We start from the raw sequence: 19,685 nt of genomic DNA, 5'->3' as shown, positions 1-19,685 counted from the left end.
ATTTATTTAGCGTATTTTGTGTATTAGGGACTGTGCTAGGCACAAGTATTGTTTCATCTTCAGACAGCCTTGTGGAATTTATTTAGCATATTTTGTGTATCAGGGACTGTGCTAGGTACAAGTATTGTTTCATCTTCAAACAGCCTTGTGAAGTAGATTATCATGGCTGTATGAGTTATGCTCATGAGGTTATTGAGGCTTAGAGAAGGGGAAGTACCTTGCCTAAGGTCAAACAGCTGGTAAGCAAGGGAGATGGGATTTAATTCGCTTGTTTCTGGCCCCCAAACTGGTGCTTCGACCATTAATGCTGTCTGACAGAAAGCACAGAGGAGAAATTTGGCATGGGAAGGGCAGTGGGACCAAAGCTCTTGGGGCTTTCTTCTGGCTTTTGAGATTCCTCGGTTGTCTGTTAGTAGTTTAGAGCAGTGACCGGGCTTCTGCCTTTACATAGCTTATTTTAGGCTTGGTGGCAAAAGGCAAAAGGAGGCAGAGGCATGGCCTCAGACATCTTTGGTTTAATAGGAGAGAGAGAACACATTCCCATGAAAAAGGTCATGTGGAAAATAGTATGCCTGTGAACACAAGAAAACCTGTGTGCTTTGTGCTGAAGTGGTTGTAAGTTGACAGGAGAGGCTGAGGTTAGTCAGGGAGGGCTTCCTGGAGGAGGTATATGAGCCATTCCTTTTTTTTTTTTTTTTTGGGTAGATTCTGGGATTGGCAGGAGATGGATGAGGACAGTTGGGTGAGCCTCCCCCAAAGCTCTGTGGCTCACAGTGAGTGCCAGGCTTGGTGGCACGCCCATGTCATCAGGTTTCATCTGCTCGGTTGGTAAGTGCTGCACGGAGTGCGGTGTTGATGGTCCTGAAGCCTCGTGAGGGGGCTAAGGTTGACAGCGCTGTCCCTCGGGGTCTCGGGCTTGGTGGGAAACGTTAGGACACGTGTTGTGTGTTTGCTGGAGCTGACCTCAGGGCTGCTTTCTTAGACCTCTCATCTCACCCCCTCTCGCCCAGGTTATCATCAGCTCTCGTCTAGATTGGCTCATGGTTTCCTTCCTAATCTCTCTGCAGCTACTCTGATTTTCTTCTTTCCAACCTGGCCTCCGTTCCTGTCTGTATTTCCAGTGGCTTCTGGAGTAACCTCTTTCAAAATGTGTATCTGGAAACACCTTTCCTCACTTCCAGCTCTCTGGACCTTCCAGGCCAAGTTCTCGGCGTGGCCTGGCTGCTACCCACCTGCCCAGCATCGTCTCCGACAACCCTTCTCCTCGCCTAGTGTTCTTTCCTGTTGGAGGCCCTTTGCACCTGCTGCTGCTTTTGTTAGAACACCTTTTCCTCCTCTCTTTGTCTGGTGACTGCCTATTCATTCTTCACTTCTCAGCACAGGCTTCGTCTAAATCAGGCACATTTCCTTCAGAGCTCCTCCCCAGTTAAAACTATACGCTTTCCTATGACTGGTTTGTCTCCTTGCCTCACTAGACCAGTTCCAGGGGAGTAGCAGCTGGATCTGTTTTTAATTGCCTCTCCAGTGCCCAGCAATAAATAAATACTGGATTGGCCAAAAAGTTCATTTGGGTTTTTCTGCAGGATATTAAGGGAAAATCCAAACACACATTTTGGGCCGACCCAGTATTTCTGGAATGAATAAATGATCTCCAGCTGCCATTGACGAATATGGTTTCTCTTCCACTACCTTCCTCAATCCTGCAATTCCTGTTCTTTTTGCCCTGGCCTTGCCTACCTCTTTCCTGAAGCCAGGAAATAGACCACCCACATCTTAATTTTTTTTTTCCGGCAGAAGATTTGTTTGACATTTGAGTGATTCAGGAATTTATATTTTCCACATTCTTCCCGAACTTTATAAATAGTTAAACACAGACAGTTTTGTAAGTAGCTAATGAGGCATTTTGCCAGGAAGACAAGAGATTTTACCTGCCCCCTCTTTCTGGAGATGGCACGTGTCTAGGGATAGGGAAGTCTGTTAAAGGCAGAACTTCTCAGATTCCTTGAGTTAGTTGGTGCAGTGCAGAATTCATCACTGCCTGTTGAATTGAATAAGGTACAGCCTGATGTTCAGGCCATTGTGATTCCTCCACCCCCAGAGATCTTTTCCCCTTTTCTTTCTCTCTCCTCCCTGACTCAGAGGATTAAAGATTCTGAGATCTCTTTAAGCCCCCAGCCTGTGGACCACGTTCTACTGCCCTGGTTCTTGGTACTTTCCTGCTTTGCTTTTTTCCACGTCGGGGCCCTACTTATGGCAGACTGTGTGTGTGGGGGCATTATAGGCATTACATCCACAGGTGTTACGTGTTCTTAGGGGAGGGAGAGCGCGTCTCACTTGGGCTTAAGTACTGCGGGAAAGAATGCTGCTTTCTTGAGCCTTTCTTCCTGAGGCACTAAGTTACTGCTTGGAGGTGTCGTGGTGGGAATGAGGGGTGGCAGAAGGCTGGCTCCGTTGGGTCCAGTGATGGACAAAGGGAAGTATCTTTTTTAAAAGGCATTTTTATCTATTTTTGGCTGTGCTGAGTCTTTGTTGCTGCACCTGGGCTTTCTCTCGTTGTGATGAGCAGGGGCTACTCTACAGTTGCCGTGCGTGGGCCTCTCATTGCAGTGGCTCCTGTTGCGGGGAACGGGCTGTAGGGCACGTGGTCTTCAGTGGTTGTGGCCCTTGGGCTTAGTTGCCCCGCGGCATGTGGGATCTTGCCAGACTAGGGGGTCGAACCTGTGTCCCCGGCATTGGCCAGTGGATTCTTCTCCACTGTACCACCAGGGAAGTCTGGGAACCATCTTTTGTGAGTCCTAACGCAGGACACCTCCCATGTCCATCTCTCACCTGCCAGGGTGCAGTGAGGGCCACGGAATGGTCCTTCAGATCCTTTGGGTTTATCAGGGGCCCCCCTCCAGGGATCTTGGAGCAGATTCAGAGTCACTGACCTGGCTGTTTCCTGAGCATTCTTCATGAGCTGTATCCCAGCCTCCTTCCTGTTGACCAGGTCTTTCTGCTTACTCCCCAGTCATGCTCGCTGCCCCAAGTGAACAGTGCCCGTTTCTGAAGAGGTGGCTGCAGGAGACGTCAGAAAGTTCCTCCAGTCTCCTTCCTTTGGTCACAGCGGGGCAGCTGACGGTGCCTCAGTGGAGGAGGCCCTCTGAAGGGGCTGTCTGCACGCGCTACAGGCTGACTTGTCCAGGCGTCTTCAGGCTTCAGTGTGCGAGCTCCCACAGGGGACTGGTGCTGTGACCTGGGGTCCTGAGGTTGTTGAAGGAGCAGGAACGTGAAGGGAGGAACAGGTGTGGAACTGCACCAGCCTGTCAGTTGAAGAATGTGATACTGCCCCCTCCCTGAGCTAAAAACCTTGCATTCAAGTTGGTTCCTTTTCACTCTTCTGCCCCCGCCCCGCCCGCATCCTGGTCCTGTTGACAGCTTAGGTGAACAGGTGTCGGATTCGTGATCTCCAAAGAAGATTTAACTTGGGGACCAGGGACCAGGAACTTTTGTGTAGTAGAGTTTCACTGAAGTGAAAAGGGACTTCGAAAGCTTCTGACGTAGACATCAGAAGGGGGATGGAGAAAGCCCCCCCTTGCTAGTCTGTGCAAGGGGGTTATATACTTTTTAAAATTAGTTATTACGATAAATCAGAAGAATGTCTCAAGGTTGTAAAGATCTTACTAGACCCACTCCCATAATTTACATTTTAAGATAACAGGATTAGCCAGAAGGTTTTTAGGAAGGAGAAACTGTCCTCAAGCAGGATACATTGATATATAATTCTTAGTTACAGAGTTTAAACTGAGTTTTTTGTTGTGTAATCATCAGTTCCAGGCTTAAAGAAAAAAAAGTGTTTTAGGTGCCTAAGACTAAGGAATGTAGAGAAAAAAAGGTGTTTGTCCTTTCTTCCTCCTTGAGAATTCCAGACCCCTATCTCCTCTTCGAGAGCCCCAGACCCCCCTCTCCTCCTCAGGAACCCCGGGCTTCCTATCAACCTGCCTAGGAATTGACTCTGTCACGTTAAACCTAACATCATATCATCCCTTGTGTCTGTCCCTTTTTCTCCATTCCCATTGATTCTGCCCTAGTTTAAGCCCTCATCATCTTTCCCAGGGACCATAGCCTCTTTAGTGATTTTCCTGATGCTAGTCTCTCATCTCTCCAATCCGGCCAGGACACTCCTGCCAAAGTTCTCATCTTGGAAAAAAAAAAAAAAAAAAAGGCCACTCTGTGTCACTTTCTCCCACCAAAGCCCTCAGTGACTCCCTTCTGCTACAGGGCAGAGTCGAGGCCCTTCAGCCTCGTCCACCAAGCTCTCCATGACCATGACTGGGCCTGGCTTCCCCGCGGTCCCTGCCGTGCACGCTGGCGTTGGCGCTGCATAATGCCTTGCCTCGAAGGCTGTTCCCTCTGCCTGGGTTCTTCCCTCTGTCCTCAGAACTCTTGTCAGCCTTCTGAACCCAGTTCCTTAACAAAGTCTTCCTTCATCCCTGCACTGGGAGTGTGTGACTTCTTCCTTAATACTCCCCAGAGCAGGATTTCTTTTTCTCTTCTGCCTGCTACTTCTGGTGAAGCTGTGTGCCTGCCTCCACTAGACTGTAAGCCCCCTGAGGGCTTTGCTGAATGTCAGTAGGAATGTGCAAAGGGGCCACAGGTTGAGACAGCCTGCGCTCACCAGGGGACACTGGTGTATGGGTGTGCGTGTGCTGCCAGTTATTTTGCTGTTTAGGGTTTTCTAGCAGGGGTCGTAGACTGTTAGTTGTTACTCGTCTTCGTGGGCAAATGTATGAAGTCAAACCCTTGAGAGAGTTGGGTTTCCAGAACTTTTGTGGTCCATGGAGTCTTCAGCAAGGCTTTGGGGGAGGTGTGTCTCCAGAAACTTTCCCGGGTACAGAGCCTATAAGGCTTGTAAGTTCTGAGCTGTTGGTTCCCCGCTCCACTCTCCCCAGTGTCTGGAAAAACCTCCTATTTGGCCCAGCTGGCCTGTGGGGGCTGGGCTGCCCAGGTGCCCCAAGACCAGCTCCAACTTCTCCCCTTCTAAGCTAGGGCACTGATTTTTCTCTTTGGGTTGGGGGATCTAGGCGTTGGAGCCCAGACTGATCATGGCCGGCAGACCCATCCGCATAGGAGACCAGCTGGTTCTGGAGGAAGACTATGATGAGAACTACATCCCCAGCGAGCATGGTAAGAGGCCCCGGGGGTGTCGTGATAGTTCTGTGAGGGTAATTGTTTCTGATTTAATTTTCGTCCTTCTAGTGCAGAGGAGGGAACGTGCACAGGGCTGCTCAGTATATTTGGGTTAGATCCGGGGCTGGCCTCATCTGGCCTGTAGCTTGCTTTTGTAAATAAAGTTTTATTAGAAAACGGCCGCACTTCCTTGTTTCTGTGTTGTGTATGGCTGCTTTCACACTGTAGGGGCAGTGTTGAGTCGTTGTGACCAGAGACTGTACAGCCTACAGAGCCTAAAATATTTACTGTTTGGTCTTTCATGGAAAAAGTTTGGTGACCTCGGGTCAGATCAGTGATTAATTTTAAATGAAAATATGGTTAAGAAGTGAAGTGAAGTCGCTCAGTCGTGTCCAACTCTTTGGACCCCGTGGACTGTAGCCTACTACGCTCCTCCGTCCATGGGATTTTCCAGGCAAGAGTACTGGAGTGGGTTGCCATTTCCTTCTCCAGAGGATCATCCTGACCCAGGGGTCGAACCCAGGTCTCCCGTGCTGTAGGCAGATGCTTTACCGTCTGAGCCACCAGTTCAGTTCAAGAAGTTATGGTTAAGAAGATATCATAAAATACAGTATGTGCTGAGGCTAGGGGAAACTCAGTTTCTTAAAGTGTGTTAGTCACTCAGTCTGTCCAGCTCTTTGCAACCCATGGACTGTAACCCTCCAGGCTCCTCTGTCCTGAAATTTTCCAGGCAAGAATATTGGAGTGGGTTGCCATGCCCTCCTCCAGGGGATCTTCCAAACCCAGGGATTGAACCTGGGTCTCCTGCGCTGCAGGCAGACTCTTTACAGTCTGAGCCACCAGGAAGTGGTTGTGTTTTTTTAAAACCAGCAATAGCATTATTAGTAACAATAACAACAACATTTATTGAGTGCTACCATGTGCCAGTCTCTCTACCAAAGATCTTTACATGTTATTTCCTTTTCAACCCTCGTAGCAACTCCATGATTGAGGCACTGTTATTATCCCATTTTACAAATGAGGAAACCAAGGCACCAAAAGGTTAAGTCACTTCCCAGTAGTCACACAGTTTACTACAGGGCAGTTAGGACCCACACACAGGTCTTCTAGTTCCAGGGCCCTCACTGTGAAACACTAGGCTGTTTTGATGGGTGAAGATTTCTTTGAATTTCTCCTGAGTTGCAGACCTGGACACACAGATTTTACTTATAGTTCAGATGGTTTGTGAGCCAGTTTGGGGGAAGAACTGTTGGATCTGTGGATCCCACATTAGGATAGGATAGGATTTGTTATAGCATAGGATTATTGTTTGCTTGCCATGTAGAAATTTAAATTAAAAAAATTGTTTTTTTGGCCACTCTGTGTGGCACCTGGGATCTTAGTTCCCAACCAAGGACTGAACCTGCACCCCCTGCAACAGAAGCACGAGGTCTTAACCACAGGATTGCTAGGGGAGTCCTACCAGGTAGAAATTTTTAATCTTTGTGTTAAATTTATAAGTCAGTTCTCATATGGCCCCTGAATTTTGATCATAGTTAGAAAAGCTCCCCTGCTCTCAGGTTTCCCTCCGGTTCATCTCCACACCGTTCACTGAATAGCTCATCCTTTGCCCACTGGTTGAGTGCCGCGTGTGTATGAGGGTCTACTTTCTCTCCTATTCTTTGAGGCTGTCTGTTCATGCAGAGCTGTGTTCTGAATTACTGAGGCTCTGTTATAAGCCTTCCAGTGTCTAATAAGGCTGAAATGCCCTTCTTTTTCTTCTTCTTTTTTCAAAGTTTTCTTGGTTATCTTGTCTGCTTTATCTCCTCATGGATTTTATAATCACCCTGCCTTTCTGGGGAGGGCTGTGTATTAGGGGACTGTTAGTAGAAAAAAATTAGAGAAAATTGTGTTAAATTTATGAATGAGCCTGTGGAGGATTGCCATCTCTGCAGTTAAGTTATGCATCCAGGTCAACCTGGGGGTTACTATCAAAGAAATCTGTTCCTTTCTGTCTGCATCTTTTTTGTTTTCTTCAGGGGTAACTGGAAGTTTTCTTCGTTTTGATTTTGCACACTTCTTGCTCAGTTCTTTTTCTTTTTGGCGGGGGTGGGGGGGGTGGTGCTGTGCTATATGGCTTGTGGGATCTTAGTTCCTCAACCAGGGATTGAACCCACATCTCCTGCTTTGAAAGTATGGAGTCTTAACCACTGATCATCAGGGAAGTCCCCTCAGTTTGTTTCTTAAATATTTTATTCTTTTTGGTTTGCTATTGTGAAAGGGGTCTAACTTTTTTTCAGGATTTTTATTTAAAAAACCTCTCTTCTGCTCAGTCACATGCAGACATCCTGAGTTCGAGCCCCCGTTTTCTGTTCCTGGGCTTGCAGCCGCTTCCTAGTCTGACTCCCTGCTTCTCCTCCTCCGCCTCCAGTCTGTGCTCCACTTAGCGCCAGAGTGAACGCGCAGTGTGAAGCAGATCCTATCAGGGCTCTGCTTTTCATAGTCTTCCATATAATCTTGCATTGTACTCAGCACAGTGCCCTTAGTGGGATGTGCAGGACTCTGTATGACCCGGCCCTGCCTCCTGGCCAGGCTGACTCAGTGCCTGCCTTTCCCTCCCTCTACTGGTCACATGGGCTTTCTGACCATGCCCAGACAGGTCAGGCTGCTACGTGTTGCAGGCCCTTTGCACCTGCTCTTCTGCCTGAGAGCTCTTTTCTCGGTGTTTTGCACGCCTGGCTTCTTTGCTTCCCACAGAATTGGTTAAGCGTCACCATTCTGAGAGATTTTTGGCCCATTCATTCTAAAGCAGTGCCCCTCTACCTCGACATTCTCAGTCTCATACCTCACTTACTGCCTTCATTATGTTTATCAGAAGCTTTAATTCCTTGTATATTTATGTTTATGTCATTACTGGCTGTTTCTTCTACCAGCATGTAAGCTCCATAGGGACAGAGGCCATTTCTCTTGTAGTCTTGGCACATGGTGACTGGCACATAGAAGGCACTCAGAAGATATTTGTGAAATTAATGAACACACAGTCCTTGGCTAGCTACATTTCAGCTGGTCCTTTTTGCCTTTCCTAGTCCCTGGGTATGTCAGCATCCAAAATCCTCCACTGATGTGACCTGCAAAATGAAAGTCACTCAGCTGTGTCTGACTTTTTGCAACCCCATGGACTATAGAGTCCATGGAATTCGCCAAGCCAGAATACTGGAGTGGATAGCCTTTCCCTTCTCCAGGGGATCTTCCCAAACCAGGGATTGAACCCAGATCTCCTACATTGCAGGTGGATTCTTTACCATTTGAGCCACAAGGGAAGCCCAGGAATACTGGAGTGGGTAGCCTATCCCTTCTCCAGTGGATCTTCCTGACCCAGGAATCAAACGGGTCTCCTGCATTGCAGGTGGATTCTTTACCACCTGAGCTACCAGGGAAGCCCAAAAAGGATAGGATAAAGGGTAGAGGTGAACAGCCAGATGAAGAGGTACATAGGGCAAGACCTGAGAGGGTCCCGAGTGCTGGAGCTCCTGTCCTGGTGGAGCTGGGATGTGACATTCTATTGGCACGTGGAAGTGTCGGGCGCTCTCTGAACCCGAGTTTAGGGATTTTTATGGAGGCTTCATCATGTAGGTATGATCGCCTACTAACTCATTTTATAGCCCCTCCCTAGAGAATGGAGGCAGTGAGACTGAAAGTTCCAAGCTTCTACTCATGACTGGTCTTCCTGGTGACCAGGTTGCACCCAGGAGCCCACTCAGAGTCGCCTCACTGGGACAGAAGACCCTCCCATCACTCAGGAAATTGCACAAGATGTAGGAGCTCAGTGTCAGGAACTAGGGCCAGAGACCAAGTGTTAGCTGGAACAGGGGCAGAGAGCAATATATCTCTCTCATTATCTCCCAAGACTGATTGTGATTTTTCCTTCTTTGTACCCACCCCCTCCCACCCCCATCTCTCTTACCTTGGCACCTCCCTGCCCCTCCTTGCAGAAATTCTTGAATTTGCCAGAGAGATTGGTATTGATCCCATAAAGGAACCACAGCTGATGTGGCTGGCGCGAGAGGGCATTGTGGCCCCACTGCCTGTGGAGTGGAAACCATGGTGAGTTCAGCGTGGGTGTGACCCTCTGGCTTGGCCTGTGTGGCAGAGGGAGGAGATCAGTTTTAACTGGCTACCTTTTTTTTTTTTAAATGTTCATTTTTATTTATTTATTTTGCTGTATCAGGCCTTAGTTGTGGGTCTTTAATCTTAGTTGTGGCATGTGGGATCTGGTTCCTTGACCAGGGATTGAACCTGGGCCCCCCTGCTTTGGGAGCATGGAGTCTTAGCCACTGGACCACCAGGGAAATCCTTTGGCCACCTTTTGAAGCCTGTCCTGCATAGAACTGGAAACAGCAGTGGGCCATCCCTCTGCTGAGCTGCCTGATGCTTTGGGCCAGAGCCCAGGTCACCTTTCTTTTTTTTCCCAAAGAATGTTCAAACTACTGCACAGTTACTCATTTCATACGCTAGCAAAGTAATGCCCAAAATTCTCCAAGTTAGGCTTCAATAGTACATGAACCAAGAACTTCCACATGTTCAAACTGGATTTAGAAAAGGCAGAGGAACCAGAGATCAAATTGCCAACATCTGTTGGATCATAGAAAAGGTAAGGGAATTCCAGAAAAAACATCTACTTCATTGACTACACTAAAACCTTTGACTGTGTGGATCACAAAAAACTGTGGACAATTCTTAGAGATAGGAATACCTGGACAACCTTACCTGCCTTCTGAGAAATCTGTGTACAGTTCAAGAAGCAGCAATTAAAACTGGACACAGGACTATGGACTGGTTCCAAATTGGAAAAGGAGTATGTCCAGGCTGTATATTGTCACCCTGCTTGTTCAACTTACATGCAGAGTACATCATGTGAAATGCTGGGCTAGATGAAGCACAAGCTGGAGTCAAGATTGCCAGGAGAAATATCAATAACCTCAGATATGCAGATGATACCACTCTTATGGCAGAAAGCAAAGAGGAACTAAAGAGCCTCTTGATGAAAGTGAAAGAGGAGAGTGAAAAAGCTGGTTTGAAATTCAGCATTCAAAAAAAGAAGATCATGGCATCCAGTCCCATCAGTTCTGTTCAGTTGCTCAGTCGTGTCCGACTCTGCGACCCCGTGGACTGCAGCACGCCAGCCCTCCCTGTCCGTCACCAACTCCCAGAGCTTACTCAAATTCATGTCCATCGCGTTGGTAATGCCATCCAACCATCTCATTTTCTGTTGATCCCTTCTCCTCCCGCCTTCAATCCCTCCCAGCATCAGGGTCTTTTCCAATGAGTCACTTCTTCACATCAGGTGACCAAAGTATTGGAGCTTCAGCATCAGTCCTTCCAGTGAATATTTAGGACTGATTTCCTTTAGGATTGACTGGTTTGATCTCCTTGCAGTCCATGGGACTCTCAACACCACAGTTCAGGAGCATCAGTTCTTCGACACTCAGCTTTCTTTATAGTCCAACTCTCACATCCATACACGATTGCTGGAAAAACCATAGCTTTGACTAGATGGACTTTTGTTGGCAATGTAATGTCTCTGCTTTTTAATATGCTGTCTAGGTTGGTCATAGCTTTTCTTCCAAGGAGCAAGCGTCTTTTAATTTCATGGCTGCAGTCACCATCTGCAATGATTTTGGAGCCCAGAAAAATAAAGTCTGACACTGTTTCCATTGTTTCCCTATCTGTTTGCCATGAAGTGATGGGACCAGATGCCATGATCTTAGTTTTCTGAATGTTGAGTTTTAAGCCAACTTTTTCACTCTCCTCTTTCTCTCTCTTCAAGAGGCTCTTTAGTTCTTTGCTTTCTGCCATAAGGGTGGTATCATCTGCATATCTGAGGTTATTGATATTTCTCCTAGCAATCTTGATTCCAGCTTGTCCTTCATCCAGCTTGGCATTTCGAATGATGTACTCTGCATACAAGTTAAATAAGCAAGGTGACAGTATACAGCCTTGATGTACTCCTTTCCTAATTTGGAACCAGTCTGTTGTTCCATGTCCGATTCTAACTGTTGCTTCTTGACCTGCACACAGATTTCTCAAGAGGCAGGTCAGGTGGTCTGGCATTCCCATCTCTTAAAGAATTTCCCACAGTTTGTTGTGATCCACACAGTCAAAGGCTTTGGCAGAGTCAATAAAGCAGAAATAGACTTTTTTTGGAACTCTCTTGCTTTTTCAATGATCCAGCAGATGCCAGTCCCATCTCTTCATGGTAAATAGATGAGGAAACAAGGGGAACAGTGAGAGACTTTATTTTCTTGGGTTCCAAAATCACTGCAGATGGTGACTGCAGCCATGAAATTAAAAGACGCTTGCTCCTTGGAAGAAAAGCTATGCCAAATCTTAACAGTGTGTTAAAAAGAGACATTACTTTGCTGACAAAGGTCCGTATAGTCAAAGCTATGGTTTTTCCAGTACTCATGTACAGATGTGAGAGTTGGACTATAAAGAAGGCTGAGCACTGAAGAATTGATGCTTTCGAACTGTGATGTTGGAGAACTGTGATGTTGGAGAGTCCTGTGGACTGCAAGGAGATCAAACCAGTCAATCCTAAAGGAAATCAACCCTGAATATTCACTGGAAGGACTGATGCTGAAGCTCCTATACTCTGGCCACCTGATGTGAAGAACTGACTCATTAGCAAAGACCCATGATGCTGGGAAAGATTGAAGGCAGGAGGAGAAGGGGCAACAGAGAATGAGATGGCTGGATGGCTTCACTGATTCAATGGACATGAGTTTCAGCAAACTCCGAGAGATGGGGAAGGACAGGGAAGCCTGGTGTGCTGCAGTCCATGGAGTTGCAGAGTTGCACACGACTGAGCGACTGAACAACAGCAACCAGGCTACCTTTCTGGTCCCGGAGGGTCTCAGCGCAGACTTCCAGGGTCCCAGGATCTCAGCTGCTGCCCTGCATCAAGCTCTCGAGCGCTACCATCTGTTTCAGCACACGGAGGAGGTATCACTGTTACTCTTTGCTGACTGAGATGGAGAGTGGCAATACTGGGACCTCATCAGCGTGTCCAGAGTGGATGCTGGTGTTGGAGAGGTTTGCGTGCGGTGACACAGACCGGCAGTGGCTTCTGTCTCCCTGGACTGCCCAACCCTGAACTGTGTGACCTGTTCATGAATGGGTCCAGGTTTCCAGTTTCAGTTTGAGCTCTGAATTGTGAGGAGCAGGCATCACTTTGGTCATCTCGGGTGAACAGAGGTTGACGGTGAGGATCAGACTGGCTGAGGTGGGGCAGCCACTGCCATCCACCTCTGTCTCTCACATCCTCCCCCCAAACCAGGATTTTCACTCTTGGAGATCCAGCTCTGTCTTCCTCGTGTACACAGAGCTCTGTCTACGCTGCCTCCCTACAGCAAGTGACCTAAGTTTTTTACCAAAGGATGGGATTTCCTTTGTCCCACACTAGCCCTCAGATGCCCTGGAGGGGTCGTGTCTTCTGCTGGGATTGTGCAGTTGTGTGTACAGGGAGTGATGATTCTCTTTCCTGAACCACTGAATGCATTGGCTATGCTTCAAAAGGACTGCAATTGTGGCCTCACTCATCGCCGCCTCAGAGGCCTAATCCTTCCAGCTTCTTCTTGCGTGGCAGGTTCCCTATTCTCTGGACCTTTTTAGCCGCTTTTCCTTGGACCTTCTCCAGTTTATGACATCTTTCTTGTAGGAAAGCCGTCAGCACTATGCGTGGTATTCTAGGTGCTGGGGCTTCATGGTTGTATTTGTAGGGTCGTGGTTTCTGCTGGTCTCCAGTATCCATCATGTTAGCCGCATTTGCCTCATCATTAATCTCTTTATTCTTTTTCTTTCTTTCTTTTATTTTTTTAATGTATTTATTTGGCTGTGCTGGGTCTTAGTTGCGGCGTGTGGGATCTTTATTGCTACATGTGAACTCTTAGTTGTGGCATGTGGGGTCTAGTTCCCTGACCAGGAATTGAACCCAGGCCCCCTGCACTGGGGGCATGGAGTCTTAGCCAGTGGACCACCAGGGAAGTCCCAGATCTGAAATATTCTCACCACAGAAAAGGAAAGGTGATTATGGAGGTAGTGGAGGTGTTAACTAACCCTGCTGTGGTGATCATTTCATAGTAAAGAAGTTTATCAAATCATCATGCTTTATACTGAAAAAATTATCTCATTTCTATAAACTTATTTCTACTCCCTACTTAAAAGGAACCTACGTATATGTGTCCTCTTTGACCCTTACACCCAGTCCCGTGAGTAATTGCTGTCACTTGGGGAATTCCTTCCAGGTCTGGATTCTCTGTTGTCTTCCATTGGTCTGTCTGTCTACCTTTACACAAATACCATGCTGTCTGGGTTCAGTCAGTCAGTTCAGTTGCTCAGTCGTGTCCGACTCTTTGCGACCCCATGAGTCGCAGCACGCCAGGCCTCCCTATCCATCACCAACTCCCGGAGTTCACTCAGACTCACGTCCATCGAGTCCGTGATGCCATCCAGCCATCTCATCCTCTGTCGTCCCCTTCTCCTCCTGCCCCCAATCCCTCCCAGCGTCAGAGTCTTTTCCAATGAGTCAACTCTTCGCATGAGGTGGCCAAAGTACTGGAGTTTCAGCTTTAGCATCATTCCTTCCAAAGAAATCCCAGGGCTGATCTCCTTCAGAATGGACTGGTTGGATCTCCTTGCAGTCCAAGGGACTCTCAAGAGTCTTCTCCAGCACCACAGTTCAAAAGCATCAATTCTTCGGCACTCAGCCTTCTTCACAGTCCCAACTCTCATATCCATACATGACCACAGGAAAAACCATAGCCTTGACTAGACAGACCTTAGTCGGCAAAGTAATGTCTCTGCTTTTCAGTATTGTCTGGGTTACTGTAGCTTTATCATACATCTTAATATCATTTAGAGTAAATTCTGCAACTTTTTTCTTCTTTTTCAAAGTTGTATTCTAGGTCCCTTGCATTTCTGTATGAATTTTAGAATCAGCTTGTCAATTGCTATAAAAAATCCTGTTTAGGGTTTTGACTGAAATTGCACTGAGTCTATAAATCAGTTTGAGAGGACTGACATCTTAAACAATATTGAGTTTTCCAACCCATGAACACAGTCTGTTTCCATTTATTTAGGCTTTCTTTAATATTGCTAGGAAATCTTTTCTAGTTTTTAGTTTACACATCTTGCTCATATTTTGTCAGATTTATCTCCTTTTTTGATGCTTCTGTAAATGGTATCTTGTATTTATTTTTGTCATCGAAGTATAGTTGATTTATAATGTATTAATTCTGTACAGCAAAGTGATTCAGTTATAAATATACATCCATTCTTTTTCATATTCTTTTCCATTATGTTTATAAATGTTATCTTTTAAAATGTCAATTTCCAAGTGTTGGTTGCATTCATATAAAATAAAATTGATTTTTGTATACTGATCTTCTAGCCTGCAACCTTGCTAAACTTACGTTAGTTCTAGTAGCTTTTTTTGTAGATTCTATAGAATTTTCTACATAGATAGTATGTCTTCTGGGAATGAAGACATTTTTTCATCTTCTTTTCTAACCTGGACACCTTATATTTCTATTTCTTGCCTTATTGCACTGCCTGGAACCTTTAATATAGTTGAATAGAAATGTTGACGGTGACCATTTTAGGCTTATTTCTGTTCTTAAGGGGAAGCATGCCTCTTAAGTCTTTCGCCACTGAGCGTGACGTTAGCCACTGTTAACTGTAGGGTTTTCTAAATGTCCTGTGTCAGGATGAAGAAGTTCCCTTGTATTTCTAGCCTGCTGAGTGTAAATCCGAAATGGATATTGAATTTTGTCAAATATTTTTTCCTGCATCTATATATGCATCTGCATATGCAGAAGAATCATGATTTTACTATATTGGTCTGTTAATACGGTCAGTTGATTGGCTTTCAGTTGTTAGATCGACCTTGCTTTCTTGGGGTAAACTGCTTGATAATGGTTACATATTATTGGATTTCATTTATTAAAATTTTGTTAAGTATCTTTTCTCCAAAATAATAGCTTGAAGGAGATGAGATAGAGTTGGGTGTTTTTTGAATTATTGATTTCCAATTTTATTTGTTCATTATTCTATTCTTTGTTACATGCTGTTCCAGAATTCTTTTCTGGTTCAGTAATTGATCCTGCTTACCTAAATGTTTTATGTGTGCTTGATAAGAATGTGGTCTCTCATTTTTTAGAATGAAGTATAGTGATTTTCAGTTTTGTATTTGTTTCTGGTATACAGCAAAATGATTCAGTTATGTATATATGTATATGTGTGTGTATTTATATATGTATGTATAAGAAATATTTTTTTATGTCCTTTTCCATTATGGTTTACTACAGAATATTAAATACAGTTCCTTGAGCTAAACAGTAGGACCTTATTGTATCTGTTAATACCAAACTCCTAATTTGTTCTTCCCCATCCCCTTTGGTAACCATAAGCTTGTTTCCTGTCTGTGAGTCTGTTTCTGTTTCTTAAATGTCCTTTTTATCAAGCATGCTAAATGTGTTGATCTTCCTGTGTCCTGAGTAATTGTTGTCTGGTCTCGCTCTTCCCCACCCAGGGGTTGATCTGGGGCCCTGACTGTGAAAATGCTGAGTTCTACCCACTGGACCACAAGGGAATTTCCTGGACTCACTCTTGAATAATGGTTTAGTTGCGTACAGATTTGTCAAACAGCCCTTTGACAATGTTGTATATTATGTACCATGATCTTCTGTCTGCTGGGTTTGCTAATAAGACATGTTTTTTGGCTTCATTAGTTGTTCCTCTGTAGGTAATCAATTTTTTCCCCTCTGGTTGTTTTCATTTTGTTTTTAATCTTTGGTGTCCTGTAATTTCACTACAGTAAATGTAGGTGTGGATTCACTTTTATTTACTGTGTACAGGAATTGGAATGCTTTCTTACTCTGAGGACTCATGTCTCTCTTTAGTTTTGAAAACTTCTCAACCATTATCATTTTCTTTTCTATAACTCTTACTATAAATATATTAGACCTAGTTATTTTTATCCACCATGTCTCTTAACTTCTGTTTCATATTTTAAAAATGACTTTTAATTTTCTTTAGCATATATATTTCCCAATTCACTGTTTGTTTCCTCTATGTCAAATCTGCTGCTTAATCAACGTGTTTTTGTTTTTGTTTGTTTGTTTGTTTTTGAATTTAATGACTATGAATTCCTACAAGTTCTCTTATGTTCTTTTTTTTTAATTTTATTTTTCGTTTTGGCTGCAGTGGACCTTTGTTGTGGCATGCCCGCTTCTCCAGTTGTGGTGTGTGGGTTTAGTTGTGGCATGTGGGATCTTAGTTCCCTGGCCAGGGATTGAGCCCAGGCCCCCGGCATTAGGAGTGTGGAGTCTTAACCACTGGACCACCAGGGAAGTCCCCTTAAGTTCTTGTCAATGTGTGTAGGTTTATTTATTTATTTTTAAAGAGTTCTGTTCTTTCATTATGGATTCTCCTCCTTTTGTCCCTCCGATAATTTAAAATATTGTTATTTTTAGTCTTCTTTTGGTTGTTCTACTCTCAGTTCTTTTCATTGTGTTACTGATTTTCCCTCATGGTGAAGTGTTTCCTCACATGGTTTGTAATTATTCATTGTGCATTTTGTGAATTCATTTTCTGCAGTGGTTTATTTTTTGTGAGTGTCTCATTCCTGGGTTGTTGAGTAGCCTTACAGTGGTTTCTGCCAAGGATTTTTTAGTGCTTTAGGACTAAATTTTTACATTAATTTCCTGGACCTGGCATTTTCTTACCACATTTGGACTCTATGTACATATGTCTTGGGGTTTCAGTTTTTCATTAAATTTTATTTTCCCCACCTAGAACCTGGAGTGGGCGATGTGCTTCCTTGCTACTTCCGTGCCCCACTAGGGCTTTTTATTCATGGCGAGAACAGCCTGAAGAGCCCCAGATATGTGTAGGGTCTCAGTTTTAGTTTCCAAACTTACGACCCCCTAAGGCCACATTTTGTTCTAGATTGGCATCTAAACTCAAGTTCCCTGGGCCTATATCCAGGCCAGATCCCTACCTGTCAGTTCATGCACTTATTACTCAGATTTCATGCTTTCTTTCTGTTTCTGGCCTCTGAGAATTTCTCTTTCTGTTGGCTATGTGAATAACATGCTATGAACATCGGTGTACAAATAACCTGTTTGAATTCCTGCTTTCAATTTTTTGGGGTGTACACCTAGAGGTAGAATTGCTGGTTTATATGGTAATTCAGATTTTTAATATGGTGCTATATCTTTAAAATTTATTTTTGTTTTTGCCTGTACTGGGTCTTCGTTGCTGTGCGCAGGCATTCTTTGGTTGCAGAGAGCAGGGGCTACTCTAGTTGTGGTGCGCAGGCACCTCATTGCGGTGGCTTCTCTTGTTGCGGAGCACGGGCTTTAGGGTGCAGGGGCCTCAGTAGGTGTGGCACAGGGCTTAGTTGTTCCGTGGCATGTGAGATCTTCCTGAACCAGGGATTGAACCTGTGTCCCCTGCATTGGCAGGCAGATTCTTAACCACTGGACCACCAGGGAACTTCGGTAATTCTAACTTTTTGAGGAACTGTCGCACTGTTGTTCACTTTGGCCGTACCACTTTATGTTCCCACCAGTAGTGTACAGGAGTTCCAGTTTCTCTACATCCTCGCCAGCGCTTGTTATTTTCTGCTCTTTTGATAATAGTTGTGTTAATGGGTGTGAAGTGGCATTTCATGGTGGTTTTAATTTTCATTTCCCTAATGTTGAGTGATGTTGAACATCTTCTCATGTGCTTCTTGGCCAAGACAAGGTCAAGTTTCATAAGGAGCTCGATTAGGATTGTATTGGATTTATATATTAATTTGAGGATTATTGTCATGTTTACAGACTTGAATCCTATTCAGGAACACAGGGTGTCTTACCAGTTGTTCCCCATCCCCACCCCTTGAATTTTCAGTGAAACTTTATGAAGGTCCTGCACACAATTTATTCCTGGGTATTTTATCTTTCACGTTGATTGCTATTGTGATGGGTTTTTTCCTATTAGCTGTCCTAATGGATTACCGATAATGGTGGATGGGATGAATGACTTATTTTAGACTTATTTTCGCCATACTGAAACAGATTCTTGAGGCCCATCTACATTATTTTCTTTTATTGTTGATTGACCACACTAACTTGGATTGTTGCCTCTTATGTGTTTAGAGTCTTTTGCAAAATCAGAACTTTCACAACATATTTTTTTCTTTAGATCATTTATGAAAATATTCAGCAACGTCTATCCTAGAATTTGTCTCCAAGACATCATAGCGTTTGTATTTATCCATCTGAAATCAAGTTTTCCTTCTTTAGTCTAGCATGAATTCTCGGGAAACCTAATGATTAAACATCTCCATGTGAGAAGTCCTTAATATCCTATTTGGTTGTTTCTATCTAACCTAACTCCTTATTCTTAGCCACATCTAACCAGTTTTGTGTTAATTCTTTCTTCTCTTCTTCTTCCTCTCTCCCTCTTTCCCTCTCCCCACAATTCTTCCCTCTTTTCTGCTTCCTTGTTGTTTTTCTTTTTTCCTGCGTAGCTTTGGACCTGAGCAGGGACTAACTTGTGACCTCTGCTCATCCCCCAGCCAGGACATCACAGGTGATATTTACTATTTCAATTTTGCCAACGGGCAGTCCACGTGGGACCACCCCTGTGATGAACACTATCGGAACTTGGTGATCCAAGAGCGGGGCAAGCTGTCAACTCCTGGGGCCACTAAGAAGAAAGAAAAGAAAAAGAAAAAGGAAAAGAAAAACAAGAAGGATAAAGAGACCTCCAAGAGTCCCCTGGTGAGTTAGTGGGTGCCAGCTCCCGGAGAGACCAGGCCTGAAACCTGAGGGGGTATTGGGAACCTCTGTCTGTTTATAGCTGGGCGATTAAGACCAACAACAATAGTACGTTTGTGATAGTACATCATCTGAATTGTATCTGTTTTCTGGCAGGTTTTCCTTTTAGCTTCTAGAACTAGTGCTTACTATTGCTAAGCAGTTTCTGCCCCCCTCCCTATTGGGAGGCATATATAACATAACGGGGTCAGTGAGTGAGTGCCCCACCAGGGACAGGGTTTTGCAGTGGTCCGATAACTGATGCCGTCTGCCTCTATGGAGAGCCGGGTCTCAGGGAGCAGTTGGCAGAGGGCAGAGAGCCTAGAGGAGCAAGTGCCTCCGCTCTCCTTTCCAAGCCAGGCCTGCCCCGAGTGGGTTCATTGTGTGTCCTAGTGGTACGGATTCTTGGATGTCTCATGGGCCATAATTCGGTTGTCAGAACACCAGTGGCTTCAAGATCCAAAAAGAAAAGTCTGAGGCTTTATCTGCTCCCGTGGATGGTCTTTGCGGCCGATGTCCTTGGTTCGTGGTGGACACCGACGTTTGATTGCGGTGCCCTCAGCTTATTCCCCAAGCAGCTTTCTCACTCAAGACTTGAAAATACTCTTTCCCATTACTGTCTTGTGTCCCTCCAGGTGTGAGGCAGGTGGGCCATGCTGCAGAGAGGGAGGG

The 19,685-nt window shown here is 45.1% G+C and overlaps 1 protein-coding gene across 2 annotated transcripts in view; it reads left to right on the top strand.

The window, feature by feature from the left end:
• The window catches only part of CEP164 (centrosomal protein 164), a 70,058-nt gene that overhangs the window by 3,377 nt on the left and 46,996 nt on the right, over window positions 1-19,685 (top strand). The window contains exons 2-5 of one of the 2 annotated variants that reach the window (XM_018059733.1): window positions 706-828; window positions 5,064-5,166; window positions 9,141-9,252; window positions 18,773-18,977. In XM_018059733.1, coding sequence (XP_017915222.1) covers window positions 5,085-5,166; window positions 9,141-9,252; window positions 18,773-18,977 — 399 coding nt within the window. In that variant the 5' untranslated portion in view covers window positions 706-828; window positions 5,064-5,084. The remainder of the gene's footprint in view (window positions 1-705; window positions 829-5,063; window positions 5,167-9,140; window positions 9,253-18,772; window positions 18,978-19,685) is intronic. The other variant, XM_013969468.2, reaches the window with a different exon arrangement.

This window comes from Capra hircus, chromosome 15 (genome assembly GCF_001704415.2).
Source record: "Capra hircus breed San Clemente chromosome 15, ASM170441v1, whole genome shotgun sequence".
NCBI lineage: Eukaryota > Metazoa > Chordata > Mammalia > Artiodactyla > Bovidae > Capra > Capra hircus.
Note: the sequence above shows the minus strand (reverse complement) of the source record. Positions and strands in the feature narration are given on the sequence as shown.